Source organism: Hippopotamus amphibius, chromosome 9 (genome assembly GCF_030028045.1).
Source record: "Hippopotamus amphibius kiboko isolate mHipAmp2 chromosome 9, mHipAmp2.hap2, whole genome shotgun sequence".
Taxonomy (NCBI): domain Eukaryota; kingdom Metazoa; phylum Chordata; class Mammalia; order Artiodactyla; family Hippopotamidae; genus Hippopotamus; species Hippopotamus amphibius.
In genome coordinates, this window is record NC_080194.1 from 18374189 (window position 1) to 18387788 (window position 13600).

The following is a 13600-nucleotide window of genomic DNA, read 5'->3' on the forward strand; positions in this document are numbered from 1 at the left end:
TTGGTCTCGTTACATTTTCAACTTATTTGTTGTTTATTTCCCCATACTAAAATGTAAGCCCCATAAGGGCAGGGGTTTTTGCCTCTTTTATTCAGTTATCCAGCAGCTAGATCACTACCTGATGCTCAAAAATGCCCCCAAATATGACTTCATCCTCTGTCCTTGCCAGACTAATCTTGCCAAAAAGTTAAATGTCACTCCTCAGTTCAAAATATATCTTTTACGATTCCCCATTGTCATCTGAATAACATTTGAACTGTCCTAGCCTGGCTGGTTAAATACCTTCTGCTCTCTGCACCACATCTCCTTCCACCCATGCTGCCCTTCATTCCACAGTGTCAGCTTCTGACTGGCATCTGTGGGGAGCATACTCAGGATAAGCATGACCTGTCTTCCTGGAGTATTAGTTTTGCTGGAAAATTTTGAGAGGAAAAATGTTAGTTTTATATTAAGGCAAGCACAGATATTTAACAGAGTAGAACATAAATTTTATATTAAATGGGCTTTGGACTGTACTCCCCAGCCCCTAGGCATATATGTTTATGAGATTGAGAACACTTCAGTGTCTCACTTTTTTTTTTTAATGTAATATCGCCTCAGTATGGGATTTCATCACATTTTCCACCCTACCTTTCCCTTTATTATCCAACTCAAAGTATTTCTTGCATGAAGCATTTGCTGATCACATGCTGGAAATGCTTTTTCTTCTCTGAATCCTCATTTAATTTATATCTTTGTACATAATACAAGGCAGTATATGATATATTTTGTTGCTCTTTTGTATTATGCGTACATCTTTACGTCCCTTGATAGGAGGGTTTTTTAAAGAAGTTTTTTTTGTTTATTTGTTCATTTTTTAAATTAATTAATTAATTTATTGGCTGCATTTGGTCTTTGTTGCTGCGCACGGGCTTTCTCTAGTTGGGCGAGTGGGGGCTAGTCTTCATTGTGGTGTGCAGGCTCCTCACCGTGGTGGCTTCTCTTGTTGTGGAGCACAGGCTCTAGGCACATGGGCTTCAGTAGTTGCACCACACAGGCTCAGTAGTTGTGGCTCTCAGGCTCTAGAATGCAGGCTCAATAATTGTGGCACATAGGCTTAATTGCTCCACGGCATGTGGAATCTTCCTGGAGCAGGGTTCAAACCTGTGTCCTCTGCATTGGCAGGCAGATTCTTAACCACTGCGCCACCTAGGAAGTCCCGGAGTTATATTTTATATTACTTTTTATCCATTACAGGATCTAACATAATGCTTTATAATATAGTAAACATTTGTTTTTGGAATAAATGAGTGAGTGAATAAATGTATCATTTGCCTTTCAATTTTAATACATTCTTCTATTGGATCACAAATTAGAAATTTAAAAAATACTTATCTTGCTGTCACTTTGCTTTCTATTGTGATTTTTTACATATTTAGAACAATACTGCTTTTATTATTAATATCCAATTTTATGAATTCAGTCAAATGTTTAAATTGTAAGTCAAAAGTTTTAAATTATTTCTAATTTTTGGTTCCTAACTATTGTTGAATGTAATGCCTAATGGTATTAATGAGTACCTAGTAAATAATTCCAGTTAATTGAAGATGATGTAGCTTTCTTCAGTCCAAGTATTATAAGAAGGAAATTGGCTAGACGTGTGTGTTATAACCATAAATATATTTGTTCTTTACTTCAGAAGTAAATTATTATTTTTTTAAGTTTGCTACATCTCATAATACAAGAAAGTGTTCTTTGTGAATAAATGCCAAAATCAAAATAAGCCTGTGTGACCACTACCAAGCTTTGAGTGATACTTTTTTGAAGTTTATAACTATAAGTTTTGCGTGTATTGAATAGTATGCTGTCTCCTGTAAAAGCTTCTCTTATCTTCTGTCTCCATTAAGCTTGTTTTACCATGCCAATCAAACATAGTTGTTGTTTGTCTAAGAATGTAGAGATGATATATTCTGTTTTAATTAGTGGTGGTAGATCTAATCCAATTATTTGAGAAAAAATTTCTTTCTTTTGGAGGGAAGTGGCTTGCCCCGACATAAATCACTAATTATCGAAAGCACAATTCCATAAGGTTGAGAAGAGTTTAAAAATGAACCCTGAGAAATTATTCTACAGAATTCCTGTGCATGCTAAGGAATAATTGATTACTCTCTCTCTTTTTTTTTTTCTTTAAGAACTATCAGATTTCTTATTTCAATCTTGGTTACATTTACCTCTATTTGTAAAGACTGCTCTTCTGGTTCTTCTCTTCCTGTCTGGCATCTAGCTTTTTTCTCCTCTGTTTACATTTCATGGTGTGTGGTCCTCTGCTGCCTCCAGCTTCATTCACATTTTAGCTATATCTGTGGCGTTATTTTCTCTAAGTCATTTTCACTGTGTTCTATCAAAAAATCAGACAAAAAGAATTTATGTATACATTATCAAGGCTAGTTTCTTATGTTGTGACTGTAAATTGTTAAATCCTTTTCAAATAAATGGCTTATCTCATCTGGTATTCTGACATTTGCATTGCCGTACTAATTCATTTTTTAGATTTGTTTTTTACAGTGTGTTACCACATATTTTGTAAAAGGGTATTTGCCTTCATTGTTTAATTAAAAATAAATTTGTTTTTGAACAATTTTTTTAAACCATAGAACTGCCTTTTCAATGTAAAAAATTAATTCTAATGAACCAAGCATATGATTGATAAAACTGTTATCAGTGCATCATTCATACTTCAGTACTTTTATTATTTGCCAGGTACTATTGAAGGAACCAAAATAGAAATTCAGAAACTTTGAGAAGTCAGTGGTTTGTTAGTTTCCTTTAGTTGGAAGAAACAAAGGTTCTCTCATGGCACCATCTTAAGAGAAAAAAAGGGAGATTTATTGTTGTGCTCTGTGTGGTATAGAACTGCAGTGCCAGAAAATCTGAAGCCACTTAGTGGCTGGCTACTCTCTCTCAGTACTTCTCTCTGAATGCCTGCTCTGATCTCCTTTTGCTAACTAAAGGCATTCTGTTCTCTCTTCTATAGTTTAAATGCTGCAGAGGGCCTGTCTGATGTTTTAAAATCAACTTCATTGAACTATAATCTACATAGAATAAAATACACCTCTTTTAAGTTTGATGAGGTTTGACAAGTTTATGTACCTGTGAAACTGGCACTACAGTCAAGATAGACAGCATTTCCTTTATTCCAAAAAAGTTCCCTTGTGCTCCTTTGCATTCAGCCCCTGCTGCTTACCAACTAACCCCAGCTTCAAGGAAGGTAATTATCAATATGTTTGTTCTTACTGTCATCTTATTAATGTGTTTTGCTTTGTTTCTATAGTTCTTTTCTCTTCCCTTCCTCTTTTGTTCTCTTGTGATTTGACGTCTATCTTTAGTGTTACGAGAGACAAAGAGGGACGCTACATAAAGATCAAAGAATCAATCCAAGATATAACAGTTACAAATATATATGCACCCAACATGGGAGCACCTCAGTATATAAGGAAAACACTAACAGCCATAAAAAAAGAAATCAACAGTAACAATAATAGTGGGGACTTTAGTATCCCACTGTTATCAATGGACAGATCATACAGACAGAAAATCAATAAGGAAACACAGGGCTTAAATGACTTATTAGACCAGATGTACTTAATTGGTATTTATGAAACATTCCATCTGAAAGCAGCAGAATACATTTTATTCTCAAGTGCACAAAGAACATTTTCCAGGATCAATCACATCTTGGGCCACAAATCAAGCCTTGGTAAATTTAAGAAAATTGAATTCATGTCAAGCATCTTTTCCAACCACAGTGCTATGAGATTAGAAATCAGTTACAGGAAAAAAGCTGTAAAAAAACACAAACACATGGAAATTAAAAAATATTTTACTAAACAACCAGTGGATTACTGAAGAATTCAAAGAGGAAATCAATACCTAGAGACGAATGACGATGAAAACACTATGGTCCAAAACCTATGGGATGCAGCAAAAACAGTTCTAAGAGAAAAGTTTATAACAATACAGTCTTACCTTAGGAAACAAGAAAAATCTCAAACAACCTAACCTTACACTTAAAAGAAACTAGAGAAAAAGAAAAAACAAAACCCAAAGTTAGAAGGAATGAAATTATAAAGATCAGAGTAGAAATAAATGAAATAGAGACAATGGGACTTCCCTGGTGGTCCAGTGGTTAAGACTCTGCACTTCTACTGCAGGGGGCATGGGTTCAATCCCTGGTTGGTTAACTAAGATCCCACATGCCATGTGGTGCAGCAAAAAAAGAGAAAGAAATAGAGATGAGCAGTATAAAAGATCAGTGAAGCCAAAAGCTAGTTCTTTGAAAAGATAAAATGGATAAACATTTAGCCAGAGTCATCAAGAAAAAAAAAAAAGAAGAGAGCTCAAATCAATAAAATCAGAATGAAAAAGGAGAAGTTACAGTGGACATCACAGAAATACAAAGATAAAAGACCACTACAAACAACTATATGCCAACAAAATGGACAACTTAGAAGAAAGACAAATTCTTAGAAAGATAAAACCTTCCAAGACTGAACCAGGAAGAAAGAGAAGATATGAATAGACCAATCACAAGTACTGAAATTGAAACAGTGATTTAAAAGCTTCCAACTAACAAAAGTGCAGGACCAGATGACTTCACAGGTGAATTCTATCAAACATTTAAAGAAGAGTTAACACCTGTCCTTTTGAAACTATTCCAAAAAACTGAAGAGGAAGGAACACTCACAAACTCATTCTATGAGGCCACCATCACCCTGATACCAAAACCAGATAAACATACCACAAATAAAGACAGTTACAAGCCAATATCACTGATGAACATAGGTGCAAAAATCCTTGACAAAATATTGGATTAGCCAAAAAGTTCATTTGGGTTTTTCTGTAACATCTTATGGATGTTTTTCCATCTGCTAACATCTTAAGGAAAAACCTGAATGAACTTTTTGTCCAACCCAATACTAGCAACCTGAACCAAAGAGTACATTAAAAGATACACCATGATCAAATGGGATTTATCGCAGGGATTCAAGGATTCTTCAGTATCCACAAATCAATCAGGGTGATACACCACATTAACAAACTATAGAAAACCATATGATCATCTCAATAGATACAGAAAAAGCTTTTGACAAAATTCAACGCCCATTTATAAAAACTCTCCAGAAGGGAGATAGAGGGAACTTACCTCAATGTAATAAAGGCCATATATGACAAATCCACAACTAACATTCTCAGTGGTAGAAAGCTGAAAGCATTCTTTCTAAGATCAGGAACAAGACAAGGATGTCCACTGTCGCCATTTTTATTCAACACAGTTTTGGAAGTCCTAGCCACAGCTGTCAGAGAAGAAAAAGAAATAGAAGGCATCCAGTTTGGAAAAGAAGAAGTAAAACCATCACTCTTTGCAGATGACATGATATTTACATAGAAAACCCTAAAGATGCTACCAGAAAACTACTAGAGCTCATCAATAAATTCAGGGAAATTGCAGGATACAAAAATTATTATACAGAAGTCTGTCACATTTCTATATACTAACAACAAAAGATCAGACAGAGAAATCGAGGAAACAATCTGATTTACCATCGTATCAGAAAGAATAAAATACCTAGGAATAAATCTAACTAAGGAGGCAAAGGACCTGTACTCTGAAAACTAAGACATTGATGAAAGAAACCAAAGATGACACACACAGATGGAAAGATATACCATGTTCTTGGATTGGAAGAATCAATATTGTCAAAATGACTATGCTACCCAAGACAATATACAGATTCAGTGCAATCCGTATCACGTTACAATGGCATTTTTCACAGAAATAGAAAAAAAAATTTTTTTAATTTATATGGAGACACAAAAGACTCAATAGCGAAAGCAATTCTGAGGAAGAAAAATGGAGCTGGAAGAATCAGACTCCCTGCCTTCAGACTATACTACAAAGCTACAGTAATCAAAACAATATGGTTCTGGTGCAAAAACAGAAATTTATATCAATGGAACAGTATAGAAAGCTCTGAAATAAACTCATGCACCTATGGCCAACTAATCTGTGGCAAAGGAGGCAAGGATATACAATGGTGGAAAGATAGTCTCTTCAGTAAGTGGTACTGGGAAAACTAGACAGCTACATACAAAAGAATGAAATTAGATATTTCATAAAAACTATACATAAAAATAAACTCAAAGTGTATCAGAGAGCTAAATGTAAGGCCGAACACTATAAAACTCTTGGAGAAAACATAGACAGAACACTCTGATGTAAACTGCAGCAAGATATTTTTCGATCCACCTCCTAAAGTAATGAGTGTAAAAACAAAGATAAACAAATTGAACCTAATTAAACCTAAAAGCTTCTGCACAGCAAAGGAAACCATAAACAAAATGAACAGACAACCTACAGGATGGGAGAAAATATTTTCAAACAAAACAACCAACAAGGGATTAATCTCCAAAATATACAAAGAGCTCATGTAGCTCTATATCAAAAAAAAAATTAATGCAGTCAAAAAATGGGCAGAAGATCTAAATAGACATTCTCCCAAGTGGATATATAGATGTGCAAAAAGCATGTGAAAAGATGCTCAACGTCACAAATTATTGGAGAGATGCAAATCAAAACTGTAATGAGGTATCACCTTATACTGCTCAGAATGACCATCATCAAAAAGTCTATAACAATATATGCTGGAGAGGGTGTGGAGAAAAGGGAATCTTCCTGCACTGTTGGTGGGAATGTAAATTGGTACAGCCACTATAGAGAACAGTATGGAGGTTCCTTAAAAACCTAAAAATAGAACTACCATGTGATCTAGCAATCCCACTCCTGGGTATACATCTGGAAAAAGCCATAATTCGAAAAGATACATGTGCTCCAATGTTCATTGTAGCACTGTTTACAGTAGCTAAGACAGGGAAGCAACCTAAATGTTGATTGATAGAAGAATGGATAAAGAAAATGTGGTACATATTTACAGTGGAATATTACTCAGCCATAAAAAAGAATGAAATAATGCCAGTTGCAGCAACATGCATGAACCTAGATATTATCATACTTAGTGAAGTAAGTCAGAGAAAGAGAAGTATCATATGATATCACTCATATGTGGAATCAAATTTTTTTTTTTGAAAATGATACAAATGAACTTATTTACAAAGCAGGCTTACAGATATTGAAAGCAAAGTTATGGTTACCAAAGGTGATATGTAGGGGGGTGGGGTGATAAATCAGGAGTTTGGGATTAACATACAGACACTACTATATATAACAAGGACCTACTGTATAGCATAGAGAACTCTACTTGATATTCTTGATAACCTGTATGAGGAAAGAATCTGAAAAAAATGAATGTGTGTATATGTATAACTGAAACACTTTGCTGTACACCTGAAACTAAACACAACATTGTAAATCACCTATACTCCAGTTAAAAAAAAAGCAAAAACGGATACATTGAGGATTAGGGTTTCAGTATATGAATTTTGGTGAGAGAGAATTCAGTCCATAGCACTATTGACCATTTCTACATCTCCTGTAGGGTTTTTTGTTTGTCTAGTTCTGTGTTTAAATTTTTACCCATTTTGTGTGACTTAATAGTAAGTTGTTAGAGTTCTTTTTATATTCCTTTAAGTCCTGTAACATGTATTATAAATACTTCCTCCATTTAATTTTTAGTGGTATTTTTTAAAGAGCAGAAATTTTAAAGTTTGGTTAAGTTCTGTATTTCTGTTTTTTCTTTTACAGTTGTGGATTTTGTGCTCTATTGAAGAAACGTTTGCCTATGCCAAGGTTGTAAAAATATTCTCCATTGTTTTCTTCTAGAAGTTTTATAACTTCAGCTTTTACCTGTATTTGTATTTTGAGTTAATTTTAAAGTTGGTATGCATAAAGGGTCAGGGTTCATTTTTTTGGAGTATGGATATCAAGTTGTACCAACACTGTGTTGAAAGATAATATATTCCCTATTCAGTTACCTTGGCACTTTTATTTAAAACTAATTGACCAAATATGTCTGAGTCTATTTCTGGACTCTGTTCTGTTCCATTGATCTGTATGCTATGCCAGTAATACACTATCTGGTTTCAGCTTTATACAGTAATTCTTGAATTTAAAATTCTCCTAATCAAATAGTGTAAGTCTTCCATCTTTTTTCTTCTATTTCAAAATTGTTTTAGTTGCTCTGCATCCTTTCCATATACAGTTAGAATTAGCTTATCAATTTTCCTAATCATACTTGCTTGAATAGTGCCTGATACTATTGGGATTGCAGTAAATACATAGATCATTCTGGAGAAAATCACTATCTTAATTATATAAAATTATAAATCTATAAACAATTTTTCTTTTCTATTTATTTAGGTCATTTATCTCAGTAATGGTTTTTTGTTTGTTTTTGTTTTTGTTTTGTTTTTTCAGTTTTTAATGTACAGGGGTATTATACATCTTTTGTTAAATGTATCCCTAATCATTTCATGTTTTTGATGAGAGCAGTTATCTTATACCTAATATTATCTTATAATTTTAATATTTGGTTTTGAAGAAATAGTGGGACGTGTTCTCTTTTTCTCTGTTTTTTAAAATAACTCGTGTAGTAATTGGTACTATTTCTTCCTTAAATGTGTGATAGAATCTACCAGTGAAGCTATTGGAGGCTGGAGTTTTCTTTGTGGGAAAGTTTTTAACTCTGAAATTTTTTTACAAGTAGAGGGTCATTCAGTTACTCTATTTCTTCTTGAATCAGTTTTGGAAAGTGGTATATTTTTAAGGAATTTTGACATCTTATTTAAATTGGATTTATTGGCAAAAAATTGTTTTCAGCATTCTCTCATATGTATATGACAGATCATCTCTAGTGATCTGTCTGTCACTTACCATCTGTGTGACCTTGGGCAAATTACCTAACTTTTTTATGCTTTAGTTTCCTCACTTGTAAAATGAGATCTTAATAGTATCTTTCTCATATTATGGTCACAGGAATTAATTGATTTAGTATATATGTATAAAATGTACAGAATAGTAACAGGCAGAGTTAGCACTGAGTAAATGTTAGCTGTTAAAATTGAAAACAATGCAGGGACCAGATGACTCCTTGTTGATGAGCTTGTGGAGGAGTCTCATGAGTCAGACAGAGATTGAGTGAGATATGTGCCGAGATCCTTTTTAATCCTGTGGATTTTCTGACTGTAGGAAGTAGTTAAATTCCAGTATTATTTCAATGGATATTGAATTCTTAGCAAGAAAGGATTTCCTTTTGCAGCTATTGGCTGCCCAGCAATAAGGAAACATAGCCAGTTGGGGAATGACAAGGGCTTTGATTTTCTTTTTTTTATTTTTATTTTTTGCCTCGCTGAGAGACTTGCAGGATCTTAGTTCCCTGACTAGGGATTGAACCCACACCCTTGGCAGTGAAAGCACACAGTCCTAACCACTGGACCTCCAGGGAATTCCTGGCCTTTGATTGCTAAGACCTGTCTTGCCTGCACCGCACTGGACATATGTTGTACGTGACTGATGTTTGTTACTTGGATCTTATTTGAATTGCTTATATTAAAGTATTCAACAGGATGCTTTCAAAAGAAGAATTTGTTGGCTCCATGAGGGTGATGTATATGGCATTTGTACTGCACACTCTTTATGCTTTGCAGATTATTTTCTAAACCTTTGATAAAGAGAGCTAGCCATGTCATTGGTTATCTAGAATTTAGCTGTGCTGAGATTATCTTTTGAATGAGAAAAAGAGAAAACATTGAGTTATAGTCTATGTCAAGTTTTACCTGTGAAGGGCCAGATAAAATTTTTGGCTTTGTGGAACATACAATCTCTATTGCAGCTATTTAACTTTGCTGTGTGGTGCAAAGGCAGCCATATACAATAAATATGTAAATAAATGTGTGTGGCCACATTTCAATAAAACTTTATTTACAACTACAGGGGGCTGATGGACCATATTTGGCCTGCAGGTTTGCCAACCCTTGGTCTATGTAAGACTTATAAGAATTCCATAGCCAGAGACTGGTCTGTATGTGCCCTTACAGCAGTATTTAATGGGCCAAAATTTGTCCTCCATAACTCTTTGATGGTGGAGATTTATCCAGGTATTCGTATTGGCAAATTGCCTGGGACATGTATACATGTGTGGCACCTATTTTAGAGTGAGGGTAAACATCCATTAAAAAACACTAAGAATCAGGACAGTCTAACAGGTTGTAATTTCTGTTCACCAATTTACTCAGCAAATCTTTATAGAACACCTACTGTTTACTTAACACTGTCCCAGGCTCTGAGTATACTTTGTTGAGCAAGATGTTTGTTATGGCCCTCATGAAACTATACTCAAGCTGGTAGGCTAAAATCGATCAGGTAAGTGCAGGTATGTTACATATTTTCATAGGCCACATTGTGTCAACCACTATGTTATCACCTATTTTTAGAAAATTACTGTATATAACACTCCTTCCTTGTATGAGGATGATTACAGATATTCCCATTAAAATTCCTTCATTTTCATTTAGAAAAGAAAAGAAAGGGAACAAAAAATTAATAAAGAAATGGAGGAAAAAGCAGCAAAGGAACTGGAGAAAGAACATTTACAAGAAAAAGCAAAAGAAAAATATCAAGAATGGTTAAAGAAAAAAAAAGCTGAAGAATGTGAGAAGAAGAAGAAAGAAAAGGTATTTTCACTAAAGTGATCAATTAGAATATATAACTTTGGTGTTTATATGTGTCAACTATATTGTATAAAGAGTTTCTAACAGAAAATTGGCACTATCTTAGCATGATATAAATCTTTACATGTAACTATCCCTAGTTGTTATGCTGTGATTAAGCTTCAGAAATGAATATGCATTTGTGGTTTTCTTAGGTTGAGAAATATTAATAAGCCTATTGATATTTCTGCAGTCAGATAGAAACTTTTTATTGTTGTTTATGCTTTTAAATATTCAGTGTACTTTTATGGAAAGTTTTATTACATTATTGTATATTAGTATTCTATTTTAAAACAGCAAATTGTTTTTTTCTTCTTGGGTTTAATGTCTTATTGTTTGGAGGAAACCACCTTCATATTAAATCCCTGATCATGTTAAATTTTGCTCTCTAATTATAGAAATATGATTCAGTGTTTCTGATCAGTAAGCCATTGGGATGGGGAGCTACTAGGGAAAAGAGTCAGTAGAATTTGAATAGAATTTTCAGTTACAGAATATCCCAGGAGATTCTTTGGTCTTGTCATTTTAAGGAAAAAGAAAAACAACGGCAGGCTGAATTACAGGAAAAAAAGGAAATAGCAGAAAAAAAGTTTAAGGAATGGTTGGAAAATGCAAAAAATAAACCTCGTCCAGCTGCAAAGAGCTATGGTTATGCCAATGGAAAACTCACAGGTTGGTTTTTATGTTATGTGGCTTACATAAATATGGCTTGCAGGAGCAAATATTATATATTATGTTTCCTTTTGACAGGAATAGAAATGTATAAAAATCATTTTTCTTTCAAATTACTATTTTCTGTAAGATTATAACATACTATGTTCCTGTGGAGATACTACAAATTTGTTGTCATTCTCTAAAAGCAGATACATTTTAAAGGCAATAGTGGCAAAACTGCATTTCTAACATTAAGAAACAAGTAAAATTTTCTTACATTACTTGGACTTTAAAGCCTTCATCAGGATATATTTAAGGGATCATTTTCTTTCCCTTTTCTAACCCTCTCCGAGGCAGAGCTTCCGGTGTCTTCGGCACAGTCTTCTGCAGAGTGGACTACTAGACAGCACGTGAACCAGACACAGACCTGGTTGGCCTTTAGGCTTGGTCTGATTATAAATGGCAGTGCATGTTTTTCTTTGTCCTTCATGTTGGAAGCTCATACCTCGCTGACAGCTGCCTTCACTTGTTTAAGTGATTTATTATTAAAAATACTCCCATTCTGTTTTGTTCACACAATAGAACATATTCCAGACTTTGTTTTGACCATCGTGGTGAAGTGTGTGTTGACATATCTATGCAGTCAAAGTGGGTTGCCAGTGTCTGAATGACACATTCCTGCTGTCAGGATTTAGGCCTCTCTTGCGTGTCACAAAGGTCATCCATTACAGCTACTGAGCAGGGTCTGCTCCTTCTTTTTGCTTTCTTGTTTGAAATAAGAGCAGTAAGCAGTGGTTTTAATCAAATGATTGGAGATAGTAAAGTTAAAACTTAGGTAGAATATACATATTGACTAGAAGTTAATTGCTGAAATAATGGGTTATTTTACTAAATTTTTTTCATTTAAATAAGTTTTATTCTAATAAACATCTTTGCAAATGCTCTACTGCTCTTAATTATCAAAATTACAGTGATAGTATGAAATCTCAAGTGACAGTGATTTAGAATTTCAGCAGTTCTAAACAAGAATCTTGATTCACTTTAACTACATATACAACATACATTTTTTTCCTTCAAACTTTAGTGTCCAACTCAGGGAAGCTAGTACACAATCAGTGGTTTCCCAGACTGAGTTAATAAAATGAAGATTTTGTTCAATTTAAGGGTTCTAAAATTAATTCTTAGGAGAAATTTTATATGAGTTTTTATGTATATAGATTTGGACATTAATGCTCTGAATTTAGAATTATCATTCATATTTTAATTTTTACTGTAGTATTTACTGTATTTGGAAATATTGGAGAGTTCAAGTTAAATGAGTGAAATTGGTTTATCAAGTGATATTTTTACCCTTTTAATATTTTAACATTTTTCTATGAATTTTAAAAGAAGTAGTTTCTTTGATCTCAAAAAGTTTTCTTGTTTTGTTCTGACTTTTTAATTATTTTAGGTTTTTACAGTGGAATTTCTTATCCAGAACCAGCCTTTTATAACCCAATTCCATGGAAACCAATTCCTGTGCCTCCTCCCAAAGAAGCAAAGGATCTATCAGTAAAGAAGACTAAACGGCCTGTGATAAGCCAGCCACACAGGTCATCCTCTCTGGTAATGCATAAAGCCAGAAGCAGTCTTTGCCTTGGAACTCTGTGCAGAATACAGAGATAGTAGATGTGAGAAATTACATGCTTTTACCTGCAGCTATTTAATTTTAAAATCAGAAATTGGTTTTTTACTGCTCAATTAGCTCAATATATGATGTATTATTGATAAGTTCAGATTTTTCCATTTGTATATGGAGTCCTTAGAGTTAATTGAGGAAGGTATTTTATACATTTTCATATTTATAAATGCTTCAAGGTGGATCTTGGCATTACTGTTTTGCAGGATAAGTGACTGAATATCTAACGATTGTGTTTGTATTTCGCTTATATTAAAACTACCCTCTAATACCAATAAAACTAATTTTTCATGGGTTCTTTCATACTATTTGTTGTGTGTTTGTTTATGTACATAGTAAGATTAAGTCGTTCAAACGAGCATTTCTAAACTGCATGTTCAAGATAATTCTTAGAAGAATCTAAATGGGTTAGAATCCCAGAATAATCAAAAACAGTCTTTGTTGATGGCTTTTTGTATATTTTTCCCTGTATAAATATTTGTAAATCACTAACTGGAGTCATGTTTGGTAACAGAGAAATGAAGTTTGGGTTTTGAAAGGAAAATTTAAAAACACTGTTTTGGCTCT

The 13600-nt window shown here is 33.8% G+C and overlaps 1 protein-coding gene across 2 annotated transcripts in view; it reads left to right on the forward strand.

Annotated features, from left to right (window-relative positions):
* Positions 1–13203, forward strand: part of CCDC34 (coiled-coil domain containing 34) — a 35801-nt gene extending 22598 nt beyond the window's left edge. The window contains exons 4-7 of one of the 2 annotated variants that reach the window (XM_057695588.1): positions 7739–7783; positions 10507–10665; positions 11232–11373; positions 12806–13203. In XM_057695588.1, the coding sequence (XP_057551571.1) occupies positions 7739–7783; positions 10507–10665; positions 11232–11373; positions 12806–13020 (561 nt within the window). In that variant the 3' untranslated portion in view covers positions 13021–13203. The remainder of the gene's footprint in view (positions 1–7738; positions 7784–10506; positions 10666–11231; positions 11374–12805) is intronic. The other variant, XM_057695587.1, reaches the window with a different exon arrangement.
* The last annotated feature ends 397 nt before the right edge of the window (positions 13204–13600 follow it).